This window comes from Camellia sinensis, chromosome 2 (genome assembly GCF_055761805.1).
Source record: "Camellia sinensis isolate YWXY chromosome 2, ASM5576180v1, whole genome shotgun sequence".
Lineage (NCBI taxonomy): Eukaryota > Viridiplantae > Streptophyta > Magnoliopsida > Ericales > Theaceae > Camellia > Camellia sinensis.
This window is the reverse complement of record NC_138962.1, coordinates 47,148,408-47,169,742: the sequence shown is the minus strand read 5'-3', so window position 1 is coordinate 47,169,742 and position 21,335 is coordinate 47,148,408. Positions and strand designations below refer to the sequence as shown.

At 28.2% G+C, this 21,335-nt stretch overlaps 1 protein-coding gene across 8 annotated transcripts; it reads left to right on the top strand.

Annotated features, from left to right (window-relative positions):
• The first annotated feature begins 6,330 nt into the window (after positions 1-6,330).
• LOC114278263 (MADS-box protein SVP) lies at positions 6,331-19,017 on the top strand. 8 transcript variants are annotated; one of them, XM_028220278.2, is made up of 9 exons: positions 6,331-6,601; positions 7,408-7,612; positions 14,463-14,541; positions 16,759-16,820; positions 17,098-17,197; positions 17,302-17,343; positions 17,704-17,751; positions 17,843-17,967; positions 18,720-19,017. In XM_028220278.2, exons 2-9 carry the CDS (start codon positions 7,431-7,433, stop codon positions 18,736-18,738), a joined length of 657 nt encoding a protein of 218 aa, XP_028076079.1. In that variant the 5' UTR covers positions 6,331-6,601; positions 7,408-7,430; the 3' UTR covers positions 18,739-19,017. The 8 variants fall into 8 exon arrangements, with proteins under 8 accessions (XP_028076079.1, XP_028076077.1, XP_028076078.1 ...); XM_028220276.2 differs by having other exon boundaries at positions 6,363-6,601; positions 7,403-7,612; XM_028220277.2 differs by having other exon boundaries at positions 6,383-6,621; positions 7,403-7,612.
• Positions 19,018-21,335: the final 2,318 nt, after the last annotated feature.

The following is a 21,335-nucleotide window of genomic DNA, read 5'->3' as shown; positions in this document are numbered from 1 at the left end:
AATCATCAATTTGAAAAAATATAAATTAGTTTGACAAAAATAAATGTCAAAAAAATATTTTTAAAATTTTAAAAATTATTTCTACATACCAAAGATAAAATTATATAAAATTGATAAATATTTTAAACATTTATTTATTTTATCAAATTAATTTTTATTATGTATTTGGATGATAATCATGTAATGAGTAGTTGTTAGAATTTTAATGTATAATCAATATATTCAATATATGAAATGTTTTTAGTTTTGAATTTCTTAATTTAATAGATTGGTTTAATAATGATATTAAAGTTGTCGCCATATTTGATTTTTAGAAAGATAGAAACTAATTTAATAAAAATAAAAATAATCACCCGTTATATGATCATCACCCAAACACATAAAAATTGATTTGGTAAAAAAAAAATGTTTAAAAGATTTATTAATTTTATATAATTTTATCTTTAGTGAGTAGAAATAATTTTAAAAAATATATATTTTTTGATATTTATTTTTGTCAAATTAGTTTATATTTTATTAAATTGAGAATTTTGCCATTGAAATTAAACAATGGTATCTTCAAATATCTTTATTTGGAACAAGATTCAAAATTCAGGGTCAAATGTATCACAATTGAAAAGTCAGGGACTAAAGTGATACAAACTCCAAACTATAAAAACCGTTAGTATAATTGGCTCTCTTAAAAATATTATATCCCGTTTTTAAAAATTTGTAATTTAATAATAAATGATATCTTTTATTAGTAAGTCATGAAGTCAATTAACAATGTTTTAACGAGGTCAAAAATTTATTATAATTAATAATTTAAGTAATTTTATTATTATACGTGAGAATAGTTATGAATTTTATTTTTTAAGTTAACTCTGTTTGGGAATATGGTATTTTAGTTGGTTATTTTACTTTTTAACTTTTTTGTTATTACCTGACTAAAAAAGTTGTATTTTAGACCATAGTTGATTTTATTTTTTTGTAATTGATTTGATCGGTGTAAGAGAAAAAGTGAAATAATTATAGATTGAATGTGTCATTTCATCTTTTTGGCTATTTTAGCCAAATAGTCTCTAGCCAAATAAGGCCACTGTTAAATAAAAATTTTTTTTACTAGGAAATATTTATATATTTTCAAATCAATAAAGAACAATTCGTATTTTGAACAAATTTTAATATTTTTTTTATAATTTACCTATATATTTTTTAATATATTCACATTTGATTTATTTATTTTTTTAATTTCTCACAAAAATAACTAGTGACTGGAGTATAAATTTGTTCTTCACAATTTGAAGCCATGTAATGTTCCATGCCTAATTTTTTTATTCATAAATTGCCCTAAAAATTAAGGTCAAGTTTGGCATACCCAAAATAATCCATCTTTTTATCTTTTTATCTTTTTTTCATCACATCACCTCTCTACTTTTTTGCATATCTTTTCGTAAAAAGACAAAAAATACACTTATTTAGGTCATCCCAAATAACCCTAAATGTGGAATAAATTTATTTTTAGGATCAATTTGGCAATGACTATTTCCATAAATAAATAAATAAAATCATATAAAATTGTGAAAAACATTTTTTAATAAATGTTACATTCAGCCGTCTACTTCCAATGGGAGGGGCCGTGCCGTCAAATTACGATTGGAGGTGGGCTACTCCCATTATAAGTAAGCAGTGTAAAACAATATTAAAAAATGTATCAATAGTCAGAGTTTAAAAATTCAAAATTTTGACAAATGTTGATTTAATTGACTGAAAAAAAAAAAATTCACTTAGCCAATAATAAAAATAAAAATGCTTAAAAGTTTTAAAATATAACTATTATATTTACCCTCACTGATGTGGACTTTTTTTTTTTTTTTTGAAAAAGAAGTTAATTTGTTTATTAATCAATTAATTAAAACTCAACTCTTTGTGATGTCATTATTGATAAATCTAAAACGTATTATTTATCTATATTTTTTAGTTTTTAAATCTAACTCTAAAAATAATAAATAGAAAATACGATATATGCTGGTTGGTTTTTGTTTTTCAAAACATATATAGATGTAACAATACAGAGACATACAATCTTTACTACTGTTCTGTTCATAGTTTTAGTGGTTTGAATTGTTATTATATTTTAAGAACCACAGATTGTAATACTTTATGTGGATGAATCATGCTGTGATTGTAATATGTGGATGAGGCATGCGGTGATCGTGATATTCTAAAGATTTAAACTTTCTTTCTTTAGATAAGGCATACAGTGATTGTAATACTTTTTTATGTCGTTGACTGTAATACATTTTTTTTTTTAGAAAGTGCACAAGTTGAATTATGTTGAAAATTTATAAAATTTTAAACTGCCAATCTGCTCAATCCACATCCGCCGGATTGGCGGACGGATGCAGATTGATTTTCTCCAATCCGTCAATTTGGCGGACGGATGACGGATTGGAGGTTCCGTGGCCGCAACCGACCAGCGCCCACCCCTAGTTGAGACATGCATTTTCACTTGCTATGAATTGCAGGTTAAACAAGGGGCAAATTACACTATCAGTCTATAGTTTGGAACTCGTGTCATTTTTGTCCCTAACTTTTCAATTGTGACACATTTGATTATGAATTATGAATCTTGTTCCAAATAAGGACAATTGAAAATATCATTGTTTAATTTCAAGAGTAAAATCATCAATTTAATAAAATATAAACTAATTTGACAATAGTAAATGTCAATTTTTTTTTTTAGTTTTTCAAAAATTATTTTTTCCGCAAATGATAAAATTATGTAAAATTGATAAAAATTAATAAACTTACATGATTAATTTTAAAAAATTAATTTTACACGACCATCATCCAAACACATAATAAAAATTAATTTGGTAAAAAAATAAATAAATGTCTAAAAGATTTATCAATTTTACATAATTTTATTTTTAGTGGGTGGAAATAATTTTTAAAAAATCAAAAATATTTGTTTGACATTTATTTTTGTCAAATTAATTTATATTTTATCAAATTGATGATTTTACCCTTGAAAAATCTAATGATATCTTTAATTGTCCTTATTTGGAACAAGATTCAAAATTCAGGGTCAAATGTGTCACAATTGAAAAGTCAGGAACTAAAATGACATAAGCCCCAAACTATAGGGACTATTAGTGTAATTCATTCTTAAAAAAATTGCAATTACTTTGTGTTGTTTTGGTTAAAAACAGAAAGTTAATATTACAAAAGTTAATTTGTTCGTATATTTTTTGTTTTTGTAATTACTTTTAGATTTGATTAAAATGATTTTTACTTTTATTTTTATTTTTTGGTGAAAATAGCTATGCAAATGCATTGAGAGTTTTTAACTAAAAAACCGAAAAATAAAAGGCTATAGGTAAATTACACTTACCTCTCTTAAAGTTTATGACAATTACATGGACCTCTTTTTATAGTTTTAATAATTACACTAATATCCCTTACATTTGAAATTATTATCAAGATTCTCCACTACTAGGCTATTTAATATAATTTTGCTAATGTCATACAAAAAATGATGAAATTGGCCATTAATTACTTTATTTATTCAAATGGGAAATTTCACTCAAATCCTATGAGGTTTTGCATATATATTATAAAAAATCCATATATTTTACCATTATTTAATAAAATTCTTAAATTTCATGCAATATTAAATAAACAATTTAAATTGTTAAGACATTATTAAATTATTTAATGCAAAAGAACTTAATTTTTATTAATAAAATACTTAAAAATAAAATATCTCTCTATAATTAATGTTAGATAACATCATAATAATTTAATATAAAACTTATTTCACACCACGTAAATCTAAAATTTATTATTTTAAGTAATAAATTTATTATTTAATTTTTTTAAAAGTTAATTAAATTGATTTATTTTTTTCCTGGCAATTTGCATTACTTATTTAGATCATATGTAAAAAAAAATATTATTTTTTTCCCTGCATATGTAAAAAATTAAATAAATTATTATTTTTTTCCTGGCATATGTAAAAAATTATTATTTTATCTTTTCTAGATCATATATTATTCCTAGATTTTAATTTTTATCTTTGAGGCATTAAACTTCTAGTCGATATATATTTAAAAAAAACTTAGATTAATATTTCTTAAACAATTTTAAAAAATAAAAATAGAAGTAAAAAAAATTTAATCGTGTCATAATAAATTAAGGCCTCGTTTGAGAGCAAGTTATTTTAATTTTTTGACTTTTTGGCTAAAATATGATGTAAACAAAAATTATTATGTTTTGAATGACTTTTTAGTTTTTTATGAAAAGATATGCAAAAAGTAGAGAAAAAATAATTTTTTTGACTTTTTGTTATAGGCTATAAGTTTTTTGATTTTTTTAGTAACTTTTTAACTTTTAAACTAAAACTGTTATATACCAAACGAGACCTAAAATTAGTTAATAGGGAATGAAAGATCAAGAAATTATTTGAGAATAATAAATAATTCAAACAATTTTTCATTTTTTATACATAAAATTAAAATTAATCTTTATTTGAATGGAGAAATTATTTGAAAATAATAAAATAAAATTAAAATTAATCTTAATTTGTCATGTATGATACTTAGGCCTCGTTTGGCAACTACATGTTTTAGTAAAAAAATTAAAAAACCACTATAAGTTGTCACATCACTCTCTTTACTTTTCTGTATATCTTTTTCTAAAAAATTAAAAAATTACTAAAATAACTTATTCCCAAACGAAGCCTTAAAATATGTTTATCCATCTTTATTTTATCATTTAGACTTTTTTTATTAAATTAAATTGTAAAATTTATTTCTCACCTCCGTTAATGAGTTGAATTTTTATTTTATTTTTTTGTTTATAAAAGTTAAAAAACTTGTTGTAGAAGAAAATAGAGTTAAGAATTACATTTATATTTTAAAAAAATATGAAAAATAAATAATAAAGTGTTTTTTTTTTTTGGGCAACTTACTGTTTTAGTCTAAGGTCAAAAAATTTCAAAAAAAAAAATTAAAAAGCTAATAACTTATACAAAAAAGTCAAAGATTCAATTTTTTTTACACTTTTTGCACATTTTTTCGTAAAAAAATTGAGAAGCCAATTAAAAGCCAACTTTTAACTTTTTACTCATTTTGGGTCACATCACCTCACATTTTTTACTCACAAAAAGATAAAATAGACTAAAAAAGTCAATTTTTTATCTTCTCATCAAAACACCACATATTTTTTTACCTCATATTTTAACTAAAAAAATAAAAAAGTTATTAAAATAGTATGTTCTCAAACGAGACCTAAATTAGTATTAGAGTCTGATTTCTCAATTTTGTCAATAAAATTATATGAGTATTAGATATACGAAAGAAGTAAAATTAAATAATTTAAATAATAATATTTCGCTATAAATAATAATATAACAAAATAATGGTGAGAAATTAAAAACTAAAGTAAAAATTTAACTATTAATAAAGGTGAAAAATTAATGAAGATTTAATTAATAAAAATAGGTTAAATGAGAAAAATAAAGACGATGAAATATATTTTAATTATCATTCATTAAATTAATTGATTATTTTAGCATGCTAAAATAATTTTTTCATGCATGTAAAGATTAATTTTGTTTTTAGGTGTAAGAAATGAGAAATTACTTGAATTGTTTATTATTCTCAAATAACTAATTTTAATTTATTGTGAGGCGATTAGATTTTTTTTTTTACTTCTATATTTATTTTTAAATTTTTTTAATCATGTAAGAATAACTTGAGTTTTTTTTTTGTAAATATGTACTGACTAAAAATTTAATGACTCAAAGATAAAAATTAAAATTTGTTAATAATATCCAAACAATTTAGGGATAAATCATTTTCGTACATATGAATAGATAAGTTACAAATTGCTAGAAAAGGAAATTAATCTAGTTGTTTCAACTTAAAAAAATAAAATAAAAATAAATTTAAATAATAAATATATTAATTAAAATTGATAAATATTTCGTTATTTATAAAGTATGAAATAAGTCTTATAAGTATTGTATTAATTATTAGCGCCTTATATTAACTATTAGGGTGTTAAGTTAAAATATATATCAATCTTTAATAATATACATGCAAAATCTTAGGAGAAGTGAGCGAAAAATTTCATTTAAATAGCTTATTAATTCAAAAAGATAATATGATTATTTTAGATAAAAAAAGTAACGGTATTTGTATTAAATTAACAGATTGAGAAAATATTGATAATGTCAGCAAAAATAGAACACATTTTTGTAATTATAAAAATAATAAAAAAAGTCTTTATATTTAGCAAAAATCTCAAAAGAGATATATATAATTTATCCAAAATTATACCTTTATTATTTTTCAAGTAATTTTTTTTTCCTACTTGATATCAATACCATTCTCATTTTATTCTCTCCCAACTACTCTATAAATTTGTATTCTTTGACACCAAACAAGTGTAGACAAGACACCGTTTGGCCATAAAAGGAATCTTAAATACTTTGGAAGCTCTAGCCATTTTATCTCTCCTATTTTTGGTTCACTCTCTCTCTACACATCATTGGTGGCTTTACATCAAAGTGATGTGAATCGTCAAAAGCAACCCAAACCAACATCCCAGAAAGGTAATTTCAAGAAAATCTGGGTAAGGTTTTCCTTGCTCTTAGCTAGCTCCTCCTTCATTTGGTTTTGCAGCTTTTGTTTTTGCTTTCTGTCTCTAGGGTTTGTTTTCTCTCTCTTGAATTAGAATGTGCCGGTCTTTTGTATACTTTTTTCTGCAAAATCCCAGTTCATTCTTCCAACTCTCTCTCTCTTCCATATTTAGAAATTTTCATTCACTACTAAACATTCTACTTTGGTTGATTGGGTGTTGAAAAGGGTTTGTTTTAAATTCTTTGTCTAATCTAATCTCTATCTGTTTTTTTTTTTACTCAAAAACCCAAATCTTTCATCCAACTATCTCTCTATTTTTTTTTTCTTTCTCTACACCGACATTCTATTTTGGTTTTTGATTTGATGTTGAAAGGGTTTCTTTTAAATTCATGGTCTTAAATTCAATGATCTGTTTATTTATTTATTTTATAACTCAAAAACTCAAATCTTTGATCAAACTTTTTCTCTCTATTTTGTTCTTTCCATATATAGATATATTAATTTTCTAACCATATATAGTATTTTCTTTCTCTACCCCAACTTTCTACTTTGGTTTTTGATTTGATGTTAAAAGGGTTTGTTTTAAATTCCTGATCTAATTCAATAATCCAATCTTTACGTGTATTTTTTAATTTTTTTTTATTATTCAAAAACCCAAATCATTCATCCATCTCTCTGTCTCTCGCTCTCGCTCTCGCTCTCTCTACCTCTAAGTTTTCTCTCTCTAAATACCTGTTTGGTTAGACTGATATATTGATTTTTTTTCTGTGAAGGGTAGGTTAAATTTTCCGTGGTGAGAAAATGGTGAGACAGAGAATTCAGATCAAGAAAATCGACAACGTGACGGCGAGGCAGGTGACCTTTTCGAAGAGAAGAAGAGGGCTTTTCAAGAAAGCTCATGAACTCTCAACACTCTGTGATGCCGAGATTGCTCTTATTGTCTTCTCCGCTACTGGCAGACTCTTTGAGTACGCCAGCTCTAGGTTAATTACCTTACCACTCTCTTTGTCTCTCCTTTTTTTTTTTTTTTTTTTTTTCCTTCTCTCTCTCTATATCAATCTATGTTTTCTTGCACTCTATACTGCTGCATGAGTTATATATATGTAGAGAGAGAGAGAGAGAGGTTTAGGGATTGAGCAGACTACCCAGAGAAGGTTAAGAGTAATTACTTTTTAAAAATCTCTTAAATCATGAAGAAAGTTTCAAAACCAAAGAATAAGTCTTAAAAAACACATAAATGAGTTACAGAGTCAGATACAAAATCTATATGAACCAATAATTGTGTAGCCCTCTTTCCAAAATTTCATGTTGACTGTGTATCTAACAAGTAGCAAGGGTTAAAATGAATACATAAACTTAAAAATAACAAGATAATAGACAAATTATAGAATATCATTATTTTTTAAAAATATCTTAGATCATGAAGAAAGTTTCAAAACCAAAAGAAAAAGTCTAAAAAAACAAATAAATCAGTTATAGAATTAGATACAAAATCTATATGAACCAATAATTACGTAGCCCTCTTTTTAAAATTTCATGTTGACCGTGTATCTAATAAATAGTAGGGGTTGAAATGAATACATAGACTTAAAAATAAGGAAATCATAGTCAAATTTTGAGTCCGTGATCAGTTTATGTGGTTATAATAACAGAACTGGAAATCAAACCTACCATGTGATGGGTTTCTATAGAGAGAAACACTCAGATAGTTAGGAACTGAAAAGGGTAAAAGAAGCAGCAAAAAAAAACCACGATGAATGGCCTTGAAGTATACAAAGAATCACAGGCTTTTCTATGAACTTACATAATTCTCATTCTGTGTGTGGATGGAGAGAGAGAGAGAGAGAGAGAGAGAGAGAGAGACTATAGTTGAAAACCATAGGGAAAGACTAAAAAGGACGACAGGAATGGCCAAGAAGTACAATAGAATACTGTAGCTTGTGTCTTCAAGAAAAATTATATTGCACAGAGAGAGAGAGAGAGAGAGAGAGCATTACTGTTATATCATGAGTCATAGAACGGTCCATTCTATAATTATATCAAACTATCAGAGTGGTCTGTTTAAGATTTTAAGCTTTTGTAATTGAGTTTTATCTAGTTTATGAGGAGGTCTAAACTAGTCTAATTAACTCAATAATTACTTTCAATTTTTTTTTTATAACTTGGTATTTGACCGATTAATCTGAAGACCAATCCCACCGTTCACTTGTCGCCCAATTAAAGTTTAAACAAAAGATCCATGTAGATTGGTTTCAAGAAATTGTTTGCATCTAAGAGATGTTGAACCTGAGACCTTAGAGGAAGCATACTTCCCAAATCCCAAGTCTTAATAATTTCTTCCAATTAATACCAACCATACCATAAGTTGGTTGAGAGACAAAACAATTAGACAAAAGATCATTCACCTAGTGTATGTTATAATTTTTTATGGCCGAAAATACTAGATTTTGATCCTCTCCCTTGTTTGTTTATAAGGAAGGATTTCTATTACATATTTAATAGTTATGAAATAGGAATATACATTTATAATTGTTTTAAATTAACAAAATATCATTACACTTATTGTTAGATGGTGTAATGAAATCTTTCCATTACAAACATATTTTGTAATGTAGATAATCACAATCCAAAAATACTACGTAAATAATACCATATAGTACTTTAAAAGTATTTAATAATTTTACATATTAAAGTGCAATAGATTCCCTCCATCTCACAGATTAATTACAAATACTATTTATTTTTCACAAACTCAAGTACAAGAATGTATTTTTTTTTTCTTTTATCTATCTATTTTTTTTATCAATACACTTCAACACTATTTTTTATTTTACTTATTCATCCAAACAAATTAGCACATTAGACGTCAAGGACTAATGTTAAAATAATTATTATAGTACCTAGATTATTAGATTGAGTAAAATAGGATGAGATTAGTTATAGTAATTAATAGATCATTTTTATAGAGCTTGTTGAAAATATTCTAAATGAAAGAAAAATGACTACTTAAAATTCTCAATAACTAAAAGCTATTAGGCTGCGTGGAGGATTGTTTTTTTCTTCATGTGGAGACTCATATCCTCCCTATGTGAAGGTTTTTTTTTTATCCTTTGTGAAATTTTTTTTATACTCTAATATATTTTATTTGACGATTTATTGTCGAATGTATAATATAGTAAGTCTTGTGTTTTTTTATATATAAAAAAAGGCCATTTAAACTATTATGAAGAGGGATAACTGGCTGCCTATATTTTTTTTGTTCCCATACCCTATTAAAATTTTGACCATCAATTTAACTAAAAGTTAATATGTTAGAAAATGGCTCAACAAGGCAATATATATCAAGGTAACACTACTACTAATTAGTGATTTAATATAGTATAGGGTTTTGGTTCTTGAAAGTCATGAATCAACTCCTTTTACATTTCTTGAAAGTCGTGAGTCAACTCTTACATTCATCATCACTATCATTGTGCAGGGTTAAAATTTTAAATCAGTTGGTACTTAACAATTTAATAGTAGGAAGAAAAAATATGATCTTTTAATACCACAATAATTGTCATGACCATTGAGAATATAAATAATAATTTTTTTTTTTTTTTTCTAATAACTTAAGTTCTTAGATGAGTTGGTGATTAAAAATTCAATATGATGTTAGAGCAAGTAATAAATTTTGTCATAGTCTACCCAATAATTAAAATATTTGTATATGTCTGGTTCGATTATAAATGAGAGTCTGAGATGTGTTGAAAATATAAATAATAAAATTATTTATCTTGCTAATATCTTAAACTTTTAGATGAATTGATATGATTAATCATTTAAAGGTCTGTACCCATAACGCTATGGGGTTGGCCTAGTGGATGTAACTTGTACCTTAGAGGCGTGCTCTCGCTAAGTTTCAAGTTTAACTCCCATTAGGAGCAATCTATTTATTGGGGTCACACTTGCGGCTTCTGTCTGAGATTTGTCTGATTTACGAAGATGGAGCACTTTACATAAATTTCAAGATATAAACCGGACCGCACACCCCGCCATTAAAAAAAAAAACCAAAGAAAAGTGTACGCATGCTAGTAACTTGTTTACGAACTTACTTCAGTCTCTATCCAGTCATTTCACTAAAGTTTTGCAGGCTTAGAGTCCTATTTGTACATTAAAAAAATAATTTTATTCTTTTAATGGCTACAACTTTTTCCATTGGTGCAAAATTAGAGGCATGCATATAAATATGGTAAGGAAGGATAAGATGATTATTCTAAATGAAAATTTTAAGCGAAGTATGAAAATTAAATTGAAATGGGATGTTTTTGTAAGAAAATATAAACTTATTTAATTTAATTGGGTATATAATCCTTGACTGAAGGAAGAAAAATATTCATGTATTTGTTTAGAATACAAAGTCGACTTTGATTTAGAACTTGTTTGGAAATTGATTTTTTCAGTAATTTTTTAGTTTTTTTTTTTTATATAAAAAAGTAAAAGTAAAAATTTGATAACTTGTAATGACTTTTTAACTAAAAACCTTACTTTCCAAATAAGACCTTAATTTGATTGTTATAGAGAGGTTGCAATATTTTGTGTTTGAAAACAAGTTGGTAAAGTGTTAAACTTTAACCAATTATTTAGAATTCTATTATTTCTTTGTGAGTTGGGAAAAAAACAACCTTAAATGGTGAAAGAGATTTTGATGGAACTGCTCAACTCATTTCAGGGTGGTTGTATTGTAGTTACAGCTGTTCCTTATGAAACTACAGGAAGTGACCTACATGTGTGGACATTAATGCATATATTTAACATATTTAAAAAGATTACATCAGTAATTAATTGCAACTAGGAAGTGTTGTTGTCAACTACTTCACTAACAAAATTCCCACCCACAATGCAATTGTAGGAAATTAACAATTATTTGGAGAAAATGCCATGGAAAAAAAAGATGGTAGTGGTTAGAGTTTGATAAAAATTATCAAAATAATAAAACCCAACTGTCAACCTATTAATCTTCTTCTCTCATGTTAAATCTAGAGTCAATTATATGACAAACCCCTAAATTTTTGTTCAATTAAAACCCTCTTAACTTTCTAATTAAATTGATTTAATTTAGCCCCTGCATTACATTCTCTCTACTTTTGATAATTAAATATATTATATGGGACCTAATTAAAGGATAACTTGATAAAGTTAATCATAAATTCATTTCCTGTAATAAAAAAAATTATGTATATATAGAACCAACATCCTGTCCATCACTACCATAGATTTCTGATCATTAATTGATTTTTAAGTTTCCTTTTATTATTTACTAATTTATCATTTAGATTGGAAATCAATTAATGATTAATTTATCATGGTTATCAAACATGCTTCTTCATAGCCTTTCCAAATCCTCTCTCCTGCGTTGATTTTGCATCTTTTTGACACTTTCACTCTAGTCAATTACTGGTAAGTATTTAGTAGTTTTGAAATACCATGTAACATTGTTTACGTGGTATTATCAATGAATGACATTTTGAAAAACTTAACGAGTTGAACCATCTTGACAAGGGAAGACCATCCTCTTTTCTTTCTCTTTTTTTCCCATATATAAAAATTTAAAATCTAAACACAACCCTAATTATCAAATCATAGAATCAAGAGGCTGGTATAAGCCAGGGCCCTTGAAAATTTATCAAATAACATGAAATCGACACCTACTATACCTGTTGCAGTTCTTTTGAATTCAAGACTGACCTACCCCCACATCCAACAGATGAATAAATAAAAGTGAACAATTCTATTAAAAAAAAAAAATTTTATCAGCAAAGAAAAATTTCATTAAAAGTATAAAATTAAAGGTACAAGAAGATGACATGCATCAAGAGAGATTCGGAATGTACAAAGACAATTCTATTAAATTCCTTTGTAAGCTTATGAAAAAACTTAGGTCAAGTTTGGGAAGACTAAATAAGTGTACTTTTTGACTTTTTTTGTATTATGTGTAGAAAAAGTAGAGAGAAAATATTGATTGATGTGACCCAAAAAAGATAAAAAGATGAAATAAGTGCACTTTTTTAGGTTAGCCAAACTTGACCTTAGTAAACATTCTATATTGACTAAAAGTCAATATCAATATATGATAATGTAATCCAATGGTCATGTGGCTATTTGATGTAGAGTATAAGAAGTTCAAGAAATATAAAATTCAGATAAGTGATGATATTTGAACATTGGTATGATTTTATAGAGAAATTGATAGAAATCTTCTATAATTATGTTTATAACATTATTAGAGTCTTATTTTATTATTATTTTTATGTTTTCTAAAATTTTTGAAGTTAGGGGTATTTGGTAATTTTATGTTTGCTAACATGGATCGAATTGCCCATGGATCGTTTTGTGGGTCAAGTTATTTAATTAGTTTTATTTTTTATTTTTTATTTGGTGTTAAATTAGTTTTAGAAATCAAAAATATTTTAGTAGTTTTCTTTTTTAGTTCTAAGGCCAAGTTTGGGAAGTCTCAAAAAAGTCAAAAAGTCAAAAAGTTACTCAAAAAGTTAAAAAGTTATCACTATTCACCAAAAGTCAATAATTACGGCTGCACAACTCCCAATACTAATTTTCCCTACACACTAATTTATACAATTTTTTAATACACATTTTTCCATAAAAAGTTAAAAAGTTAACCCAAACATTCATATTTTCAACCTCAACTTTTTAGTCTAAAAAGACAAAAAGTACACTTATTTAGGACACCCCAAACAACCCCTAATTGGTTTAGGAAGTCTCCTAATCCTATATAAAGTTATGTAATGCTTATAATTTAATAGATTTGATATTTTATAGAATTTTAGAGCTTTTAAAGTTTCTTTATGTGATGCAATCAAACCGTAGGTGTGATATCTAAGGGATTCTAGAAGTGATTCGTAGATCCTTCTTCTTCTTCTATTTCTTCTCCTTCTTTCCCTCCTATATTTTCTGCACTTTTTAACAGCCCAAACACTGTTCACAACTCCTAAACAGTGCCAAAATTCCATCTTTTCATGCTTAAACTCTTACCTATTTATTACCCTAAACAAACCCTGCTTGTCCCTTACATTCTTATTGCAATTGCAGCCATAAAATCCAATTAAAATCGGCCACAAAAGCCTAGATTTGCTGCTGTTCCTACTTGTCCTACATCACTATCCTAAAACCCTATTATCCAAAATTCTTTTAACACATGAAGACTTGCCATATTGTTCAACAAAGAACTCTTCTATTGACAAAAATAGAGATTCTAATATAGGTTAAATCATGCAAGTGTCGTGTCTTGGGCTATAAAAAATAACTAAACAAAATCATGCAAATTCAAGTCATGAGAATTATTTAGTCTCTCCACCAAAAAATAGGTTAAAATTGTTCACCTATTATTTCTCTCAGACCGTGTTATAAGTGGGAGTCTTGTGCATTAGATATGACCCTTTAGAGAAAAAAGGGCACTGGGCCAAGGATTTATACAATCATGTCCGTGAAAGGTATAAATGACCATGTTTAAATTCGACTATTATGGTTAGGAAAGTGACTTGTGGAGCAAGGGTTCGATCAAGAATCACAACTAGAGGCCATTGCCTAGTTCAAGTGGGGTTGTGTTACATCACCCATTATCCCAAAGAACTTAAGCCGTTAAGAAATGGACCAAATAATACATATTGAAAAACTTCATTGTCGCTTTCTTCTTTCTGAATACCGTAGAAAAAACAATTTCACCAGAACTAACACAGCGAAATCAAATTAGAACTATTAGAAAAGATTATTGGTTTTGTTTAAATTAATTGGACTGCTAACTGACTTTGCTATGCATCTTTTGTCTTCTTAAGTACGAGGCAGGTAATTGAGAGGCATAATCTACAACCACAGAATCTTGTGCAACTAAACCAACCATCATTAGAGCTGCAGGTAACATGTTATTTTTTTTTTTTTGATCAGCAAAATAAAAGCTTTATTGATGAGAAAAAGCATAAAACATGCAAAAACATCAACAAGGCAGGGCAATGCAAGGGCATTGGTGAGGGACCAATCCAAAGCAAAGAACCCACAGAACAAAACAAAGCAAAGAGGCAGGAATTGATCAACAAAGAGATCTCTGCTGAAGGAGATTTCAAGAACCCAACAACAGCATAATGCACCTCAATAGCAGCCAACACTACCTACAGTAGTAGCAGTAACTCCCCATAGACACCACAACACAGCATACATGATCCGCATGTTCTCAGATGCATACCAGCACCTGACTCAGGTTCTCCACTATGTGATGCACTGAGTAATTGACAGAAGGCAGTGAAGCTCGCACCCAGTACCCCACCCTCACTTTAACTACCTCACCAAGCTCCACCATATCTGGTAAGTGACCCTTGAACACAATCTCATTCCGAAGCCTCCAGGTTGACCACAGCATTGCCACTGGGACCAGCATCCAGATTTTCTTCACTAGTTTCCTATGCTTAGTTCCCAACCACCAAGAAAGAACTCCATCCACTGTAGCAGGAGAGACCCAGCATAAGTTCCACCACTGCATCAACTTTCCCCAAACCTTCCATATTTGAGGACACTGCACAAACAGATGATCTACTGATTCTTCTGCGGCAAGACAGAAAGGACAGGCAACATTTGCATTACCCCCTAACACCCCTAGTCTTTGCAGAACAACTGCAGCTTTTACCCTTCCTCTCCAAGCCAGCCAACACAAGAATTGGGCTTTAGGAGGTGCCAGATTATTCCATAGCATCTTAGGAACCTGTAAGCTAGTTCCAGAATTTTTCTGAAGCCAAGATCTCACAGATGCCACTGTGAACACACCAGACGCAGATGCTGTCCACTTTACACCATCACACAGATTTTCATTCAACCTAGGGACATCCTTAGTTAACTCTTGCAACTTTCCGACCTCCTCTTCCTCCCAAGAAAACAGGGGTCTTCTAAACTGTAGCCTCCAAGGACCATCCCTATCCCTCCTCTGCATAAAGTAACTAAGCTTTTCTTCTTTCTCCATAACATGTTATTGTCACACTAGTATTTAATTTGTATGTATATACTAAGGTTCAAATTGGTAATTGGGTAGAGCTCCTGAATGATATATATTGCATGGGGGACAAGTAGAGAAACAAACAAGACAAAATTGTTTATAAGAATTCTGGTGTATTTATGCCATGAAAATATCAATATCCTCCAAACATAGGAATAATGATTTCTTTTTATTCTTTTTGCTAATTTTGGGAGACCCTTTTTTTCCCCTTCTTCTCATCATGTGTGTGGGCTATTTGCCCCGCCCCAAGTGATTCATGTGTGAAGGGTCCTAGAGCCTAAATTTTCGCTCGGTGTAAATATTAAGGTAAAGATTATATGTAGGGATGGAGTTGGTGAGAACTATAAAAAGTAATGAAAAAGCATAAGAATAAAAATTCTTACACCAAGTGAAAATGGATCCGTTTCCTTTTAGTTAAATAGGGTATTTATGTGCAATGGACACAATAGTTAAGTGCTTGCAAGAGAGAGGTTGGGGGTTCAATTCCCCTAAGGAATAATCAAATAACTAGCAATTGATTTTTGCTGATCCTTAGAAAGAAAGAAAAAATCTAAATTGATTTTACATTTTGACCCAAAGAGAGCATAAACATGATTTACTACAAAATACATCATAAAAAGGTCTTCTGGATAGAGCCTTGTAACTTATAAAAAAATAAATGGTTGATGTCAATGGATTGTTGACATTTGGATTTACAATTTTGAGAATCTCCATGATTTCAAAGTTCATCAAGTATTTTGGTTAATGTATGTAGGCTAAAAACCACCTTGACATTGTGTTATGATCCCTAAAAGCCATTCATGGACAAAAAGAGTCATTTTCTATTTATTGACAAGCATTTATGGACGAAAGAGTCCTGCCAACTGTATTTGTATATCGAAAGAAGTTAGTTCTTGCTGTATGACTATTCTTCGAATCAAATGTTGATTCTCCTACTGAATTACTGGGAGTTGTATGCATTTTTCAACCTAAATAAACCTTTAATTAGAAGTTAGTTTTTTTACAAGTTCTTGCAAATAGTTAATACTTTATTATCGACTATTTTACAGATTATATATATACTAAAAAATCTTTGGCGGTGTTGTGTATAGCTTGAAAATAGCACACGTGCCATGTTGAGCAAGGAAGCTGAAGAGAGGACTCTTGAATTGAGGTGATAACTACATTCCTGTTGAACCTCTATTGTCGTATATGCATTTATATGGCCCCCCTTGGTAAAACTTTTTTTAGCTTAAGAAAATATATTTCAAACTCAGCTTAATGCTTCGAGCTTATTTTGATGAGCTAAAAAAGCAAATAATCTAAAAACATAAGTTTACCAAACAAAAAAATTGCCAAAGTACAGTAGTCCCCAACAAATATTAAAAAAATGTCAGCGCAAACATTGCAAATAAATTTTACTAAATGGGACATGATCCCACTTATGCTAGGCAACTCAGGGGAGAAGAGCTCCATGAACTTGGTTTCGAAGAATTAAAGAAACTAGAAAAATCACTGGAAGGAGGATTGAGCCGTGTCTTAAAGACAAAGGTTTGTGTTATTTGGTCGTTTTCTTTTCTAGTGCTATCATGATTATATATATATTTTGTAAGTTTTAGTGCGCTATAACAAAATAAACTTTGTATTGATTTCAGGATGACAGGGTTGAGAAAGAAATTGCTGCCCTTAGGAGAAAGGCAAGAAACTGCTAATTGTTGTAATGTAATTCATTAAGCTACCAAAGGCAAAATGGGATCATAAAAATGATGATTTACCACAAATTATTAAGTAGTCTCGGAGCATGGTGATCCGAAACTCATTAGAGCAATAATGAAGAACTTTTTCCTTTTCAGTATGACCTGAATTTGGTATCCTATTCCCCATCCCTAAATTAGATGGATTTGTACATAATAAATTAAATAAATTTACCTTCATTTAGTGAAAATTACATACTAAGGACTTCCAAACTCAATCATACCCAATTTGATTTTTGTGTTGTCATGCATAACTAATAACATGCCTCAGAAATATTACGAAATACATTATTTTGAATGCAGGAGGCTAGATTGATGGAAGAGAATGCGTGGTTGAAACAGCAAGTTCAGGTAACATTTTGAATCTAGTTTCCTCTTTTTCTTGCTTTTGCTTTTGTTTTTTGTTTTTGGGTAGCCTTTGAGAGGCAAGTTAAATTTTCAGATGCAGATAGTGAATATGGGCCAACCACAAGAACAAGGGCAGTCTTCAGAATCTATCACCAACAATGGCAGCACAGTTGCTCCTCCCCAAGACTATGACAGCTCTGATACTTCCCTCAAGTTGGGGTAATGTTACTACTTCTATATATAATTTAAACATTAATGATCAGTATTGGATTAAGGAAGTATTTGGATCTTAAATTTGTGAAGGAATTTATGCTAGGAAAAAGAAAAGAGAAGAGATTTGTACACAAATTTACCTTATAATTGATTCACAATCTCTCTCTCTCTCTCCCTCCTTTTTTTTTCTTCTTTTCCTTTATATATTCCTACATAAATTGAAAATATATCCAATACCACCTAAATGAATATTTTTGTTTGTTTGATGGGACTATTGGGGGCATTTTACACAATATGCATTTGGCACATTTCATTTTATAAATAGGAAAACCGAAAGTGCCCTAAATAAATGGATCCTAAGATAGGCGTGTTTGGTATCGTTTTTGTTAATGTTATTTCATTTTTTTGGAAAAAAAAAAAATTAAAAACACCAATCGCTTTCATTTTTGTACAATAATAGTTTTCAAAATTCAAAAATAAGTTTTTGGTGTTTCCTAAATGAAGCCTTGAAAACAACTTTCATAAACAGTTTTATGTGTCTTCCTCAATGAAAGAGAACAAAAACATTATATCTCATTTTCCTCCACAAAATTATGTATGTTAATTAAATGCCTTAAGTTGAATGGTTGTGATAATAAATTTTCTGACTATTTACTTTGTAATAAAAAAATCATTGAACTTTCTTTATTTCATGTTAATAAAATTTATTTTGCTAATTAAAAAAAAAATCTTTACCTGAAATTTCCCATTTTTTGCAGCCTACCTTATCAGAGCTGAATATGAGGGTTGGCATGGTCAATAAATATGGTAAGCAATATATAGAGTTGTATTATTGTTTTCAAAGTGTATGACTTGTATGCTTCAAATTCAGATCCAATCGTCTTGTTACATATGTATATTCGTGTGGAGCCCTATCATTTCAGACAGTTGATTCAATAGTGAATTTTTACAATGCTGCAAATTTGAGAATTTGAGTCTTGGATGTGTAAGTATTAAAGCATTGAGATTGGAATTGTCATGAGTTACTGTGAATTTTAATTTTATTTTTTTGAGCAATGAGTTGCTGTTAGTTTGATGAGCCTCCAAATGGAGGTGCCAAGCAATATGCATAATGTCATGCTATGTTTGGATTTTTAATTTATAAAATAATTTTACCAATTGCAAAAGAAAAATGATAAGGAAATCAAGAAATAAATTTACTCTATTCGTTTAATTTTCCTCTTTTTTTTCATTACCATTTATTTCCTTTTATAAATATATTTTTTTATCTATAAAAACAAAATTATTAATAAACTGAGGAAGTTACATTCAGCCAGTACATCAGTTTATTAATAGATATGCGAGTATAAAAAAATATTTCGTACATTAATATAACAGTCGTGTTGGAAACCCTCAGTCTCCAAGCACCCCAACCACCCCCACACACACGTGGGGGTTGGTCATTGGATCAATAGAAAAAAAAAATATGGACCAATCACACTCAAAAAAAAATATGGACCAATCACACTCCACTGAGGGCCTTGGGGGTCACCCCTACTGGGGGTCTGAGGTTTTTTCCTTAATATAATTCATACTATTTTTTGTCTTCTAATCTCTCATGAAAAGGGTATGAAAGACAATAAAATTTGTATACAATGGTCTTTGATAGAGCTCAAGGGTTATTTATTATTAAGAGAAGAATTGAGTCAAGGGATCCTGGTTTCATTGTCAAACGGAAAAAAAAAACAGAAAACTAAATAAACTGTTGAAGGACCCCAAAGGAAACTAGTTGTGAATTTTATTTTTAGGAAAAATTAAAAAAAGAAAAAAAAAAAACCACACTTTGATTTCAGGAACAATTTGAACTCTAAATTTTTAATCGTTTAATTTAAACCATGAATATTAAAATAATATAAATTCTAACTATCAATTTGTATAACTAGTAAAAAAGGGGCAATATAAATAATTTAATTATTTTTTCTCCTTTATTATTGTTGACCATCATCTCTCACTCTTATTATTGTTCATCACCACCTCTCTTCTTTTCCAATCCAATGCCATTACTCCATCTATTTTTTACGCCACTTCTATCATTTCTGAGTTCATTGCCGCACCTTACCTTCTTTCACTAATAACTGCCATGGTCTAGCACCACCCACAAAAAAACGTATTGACTTCGTTTGGGGAATAGGTTGTTTTTTTAGCTTTTAACTTTTTTGACTATTTTAGTCTGGGGTTAAAAAGTTTAGTTTGGGAAGGCTTTTGGCTTTTTTGAATGTTGTGCGAGAGAAAGAATGTAATGATTATGAGTTAGATGTGATATTTTGTCTTATTGGACTAAAAAACTTATTTTGTTTTTTATGACTAAAATAGTCAAAAAAAGCCTCAAGATTGGCTTCCCAAACGACGCTATTGTCTAAATTGTCAACGTTTCGGTAGTTATAACTAATAAATTATTAAGGTTGGTAGCATTTAAAAAATGAAGAGCTTAAATTAAAACAATTAAAATGTTAATATTTGATTTGTTAGAGCATTTTCAATGCTTTACTAAAATTTTTCATCAAATTTTACTTAAATTTGATAAAAAAAAACTTGATTTTATATTGTGCGTTCCAACAGAATAATTTGGGATTTCATGAAACCACCGGTTGATTGGCTGGTCGGCCGGTTAGTATAATTTTTTTATAAATTTTTTTCAAGGAAGTGATTATTCAAGGGGACAGCTGGCCGAACATTGGGCCAGTCGTCTAGTGGTAAAAATAATCTCTAACTCTAACAAAAAAAAAAAAAAAAAGTGATTTGATAAAAGGCAAATTCATTCTCAATTTGATGAAATATTTGAAAAATTCTGAATTTAATGTAACATGTGGTGCTTAATTGAAACAACAAAAAGTTAATTTTTTATAAAACATTTGGCTTGCGTTTTGTAGAGTTTTCTAAATATGATTTGATAATAGAGTTATATTTTGAGTTTGTAAGTTTTGGATTATGATTTGAATATAAAAAATTTGTTTGATTATGATTTTTTAATAGAGTGTTGAATTGAGTTTTGAATTGAGTTTTGAAAGTTTGATGTGACATGTGAAATAAAAAAATTTGTTTAGCTATGAATTTTGAAAAGAGTTTTCAAAACTTAATTCAATTTATAATTGATAATCAAACACACAACTCAAAACTCAATTGAAATTTTTGATCAACAATCATAACCAAACGATTTTTAAAATTCAATTAAAAAAATGAATTATTAATTTTTTTTTCAAATAATTTTTTTTAAATAATTTTTTTCCAATTAAATTTTTTTTAATTAATTTTTATGTCAATAATTTTTTTCAATTAATTTTTTAGGCCTGTATAAACATATTTTCTTCTATACGTTTATAATATTTTTCAAACAT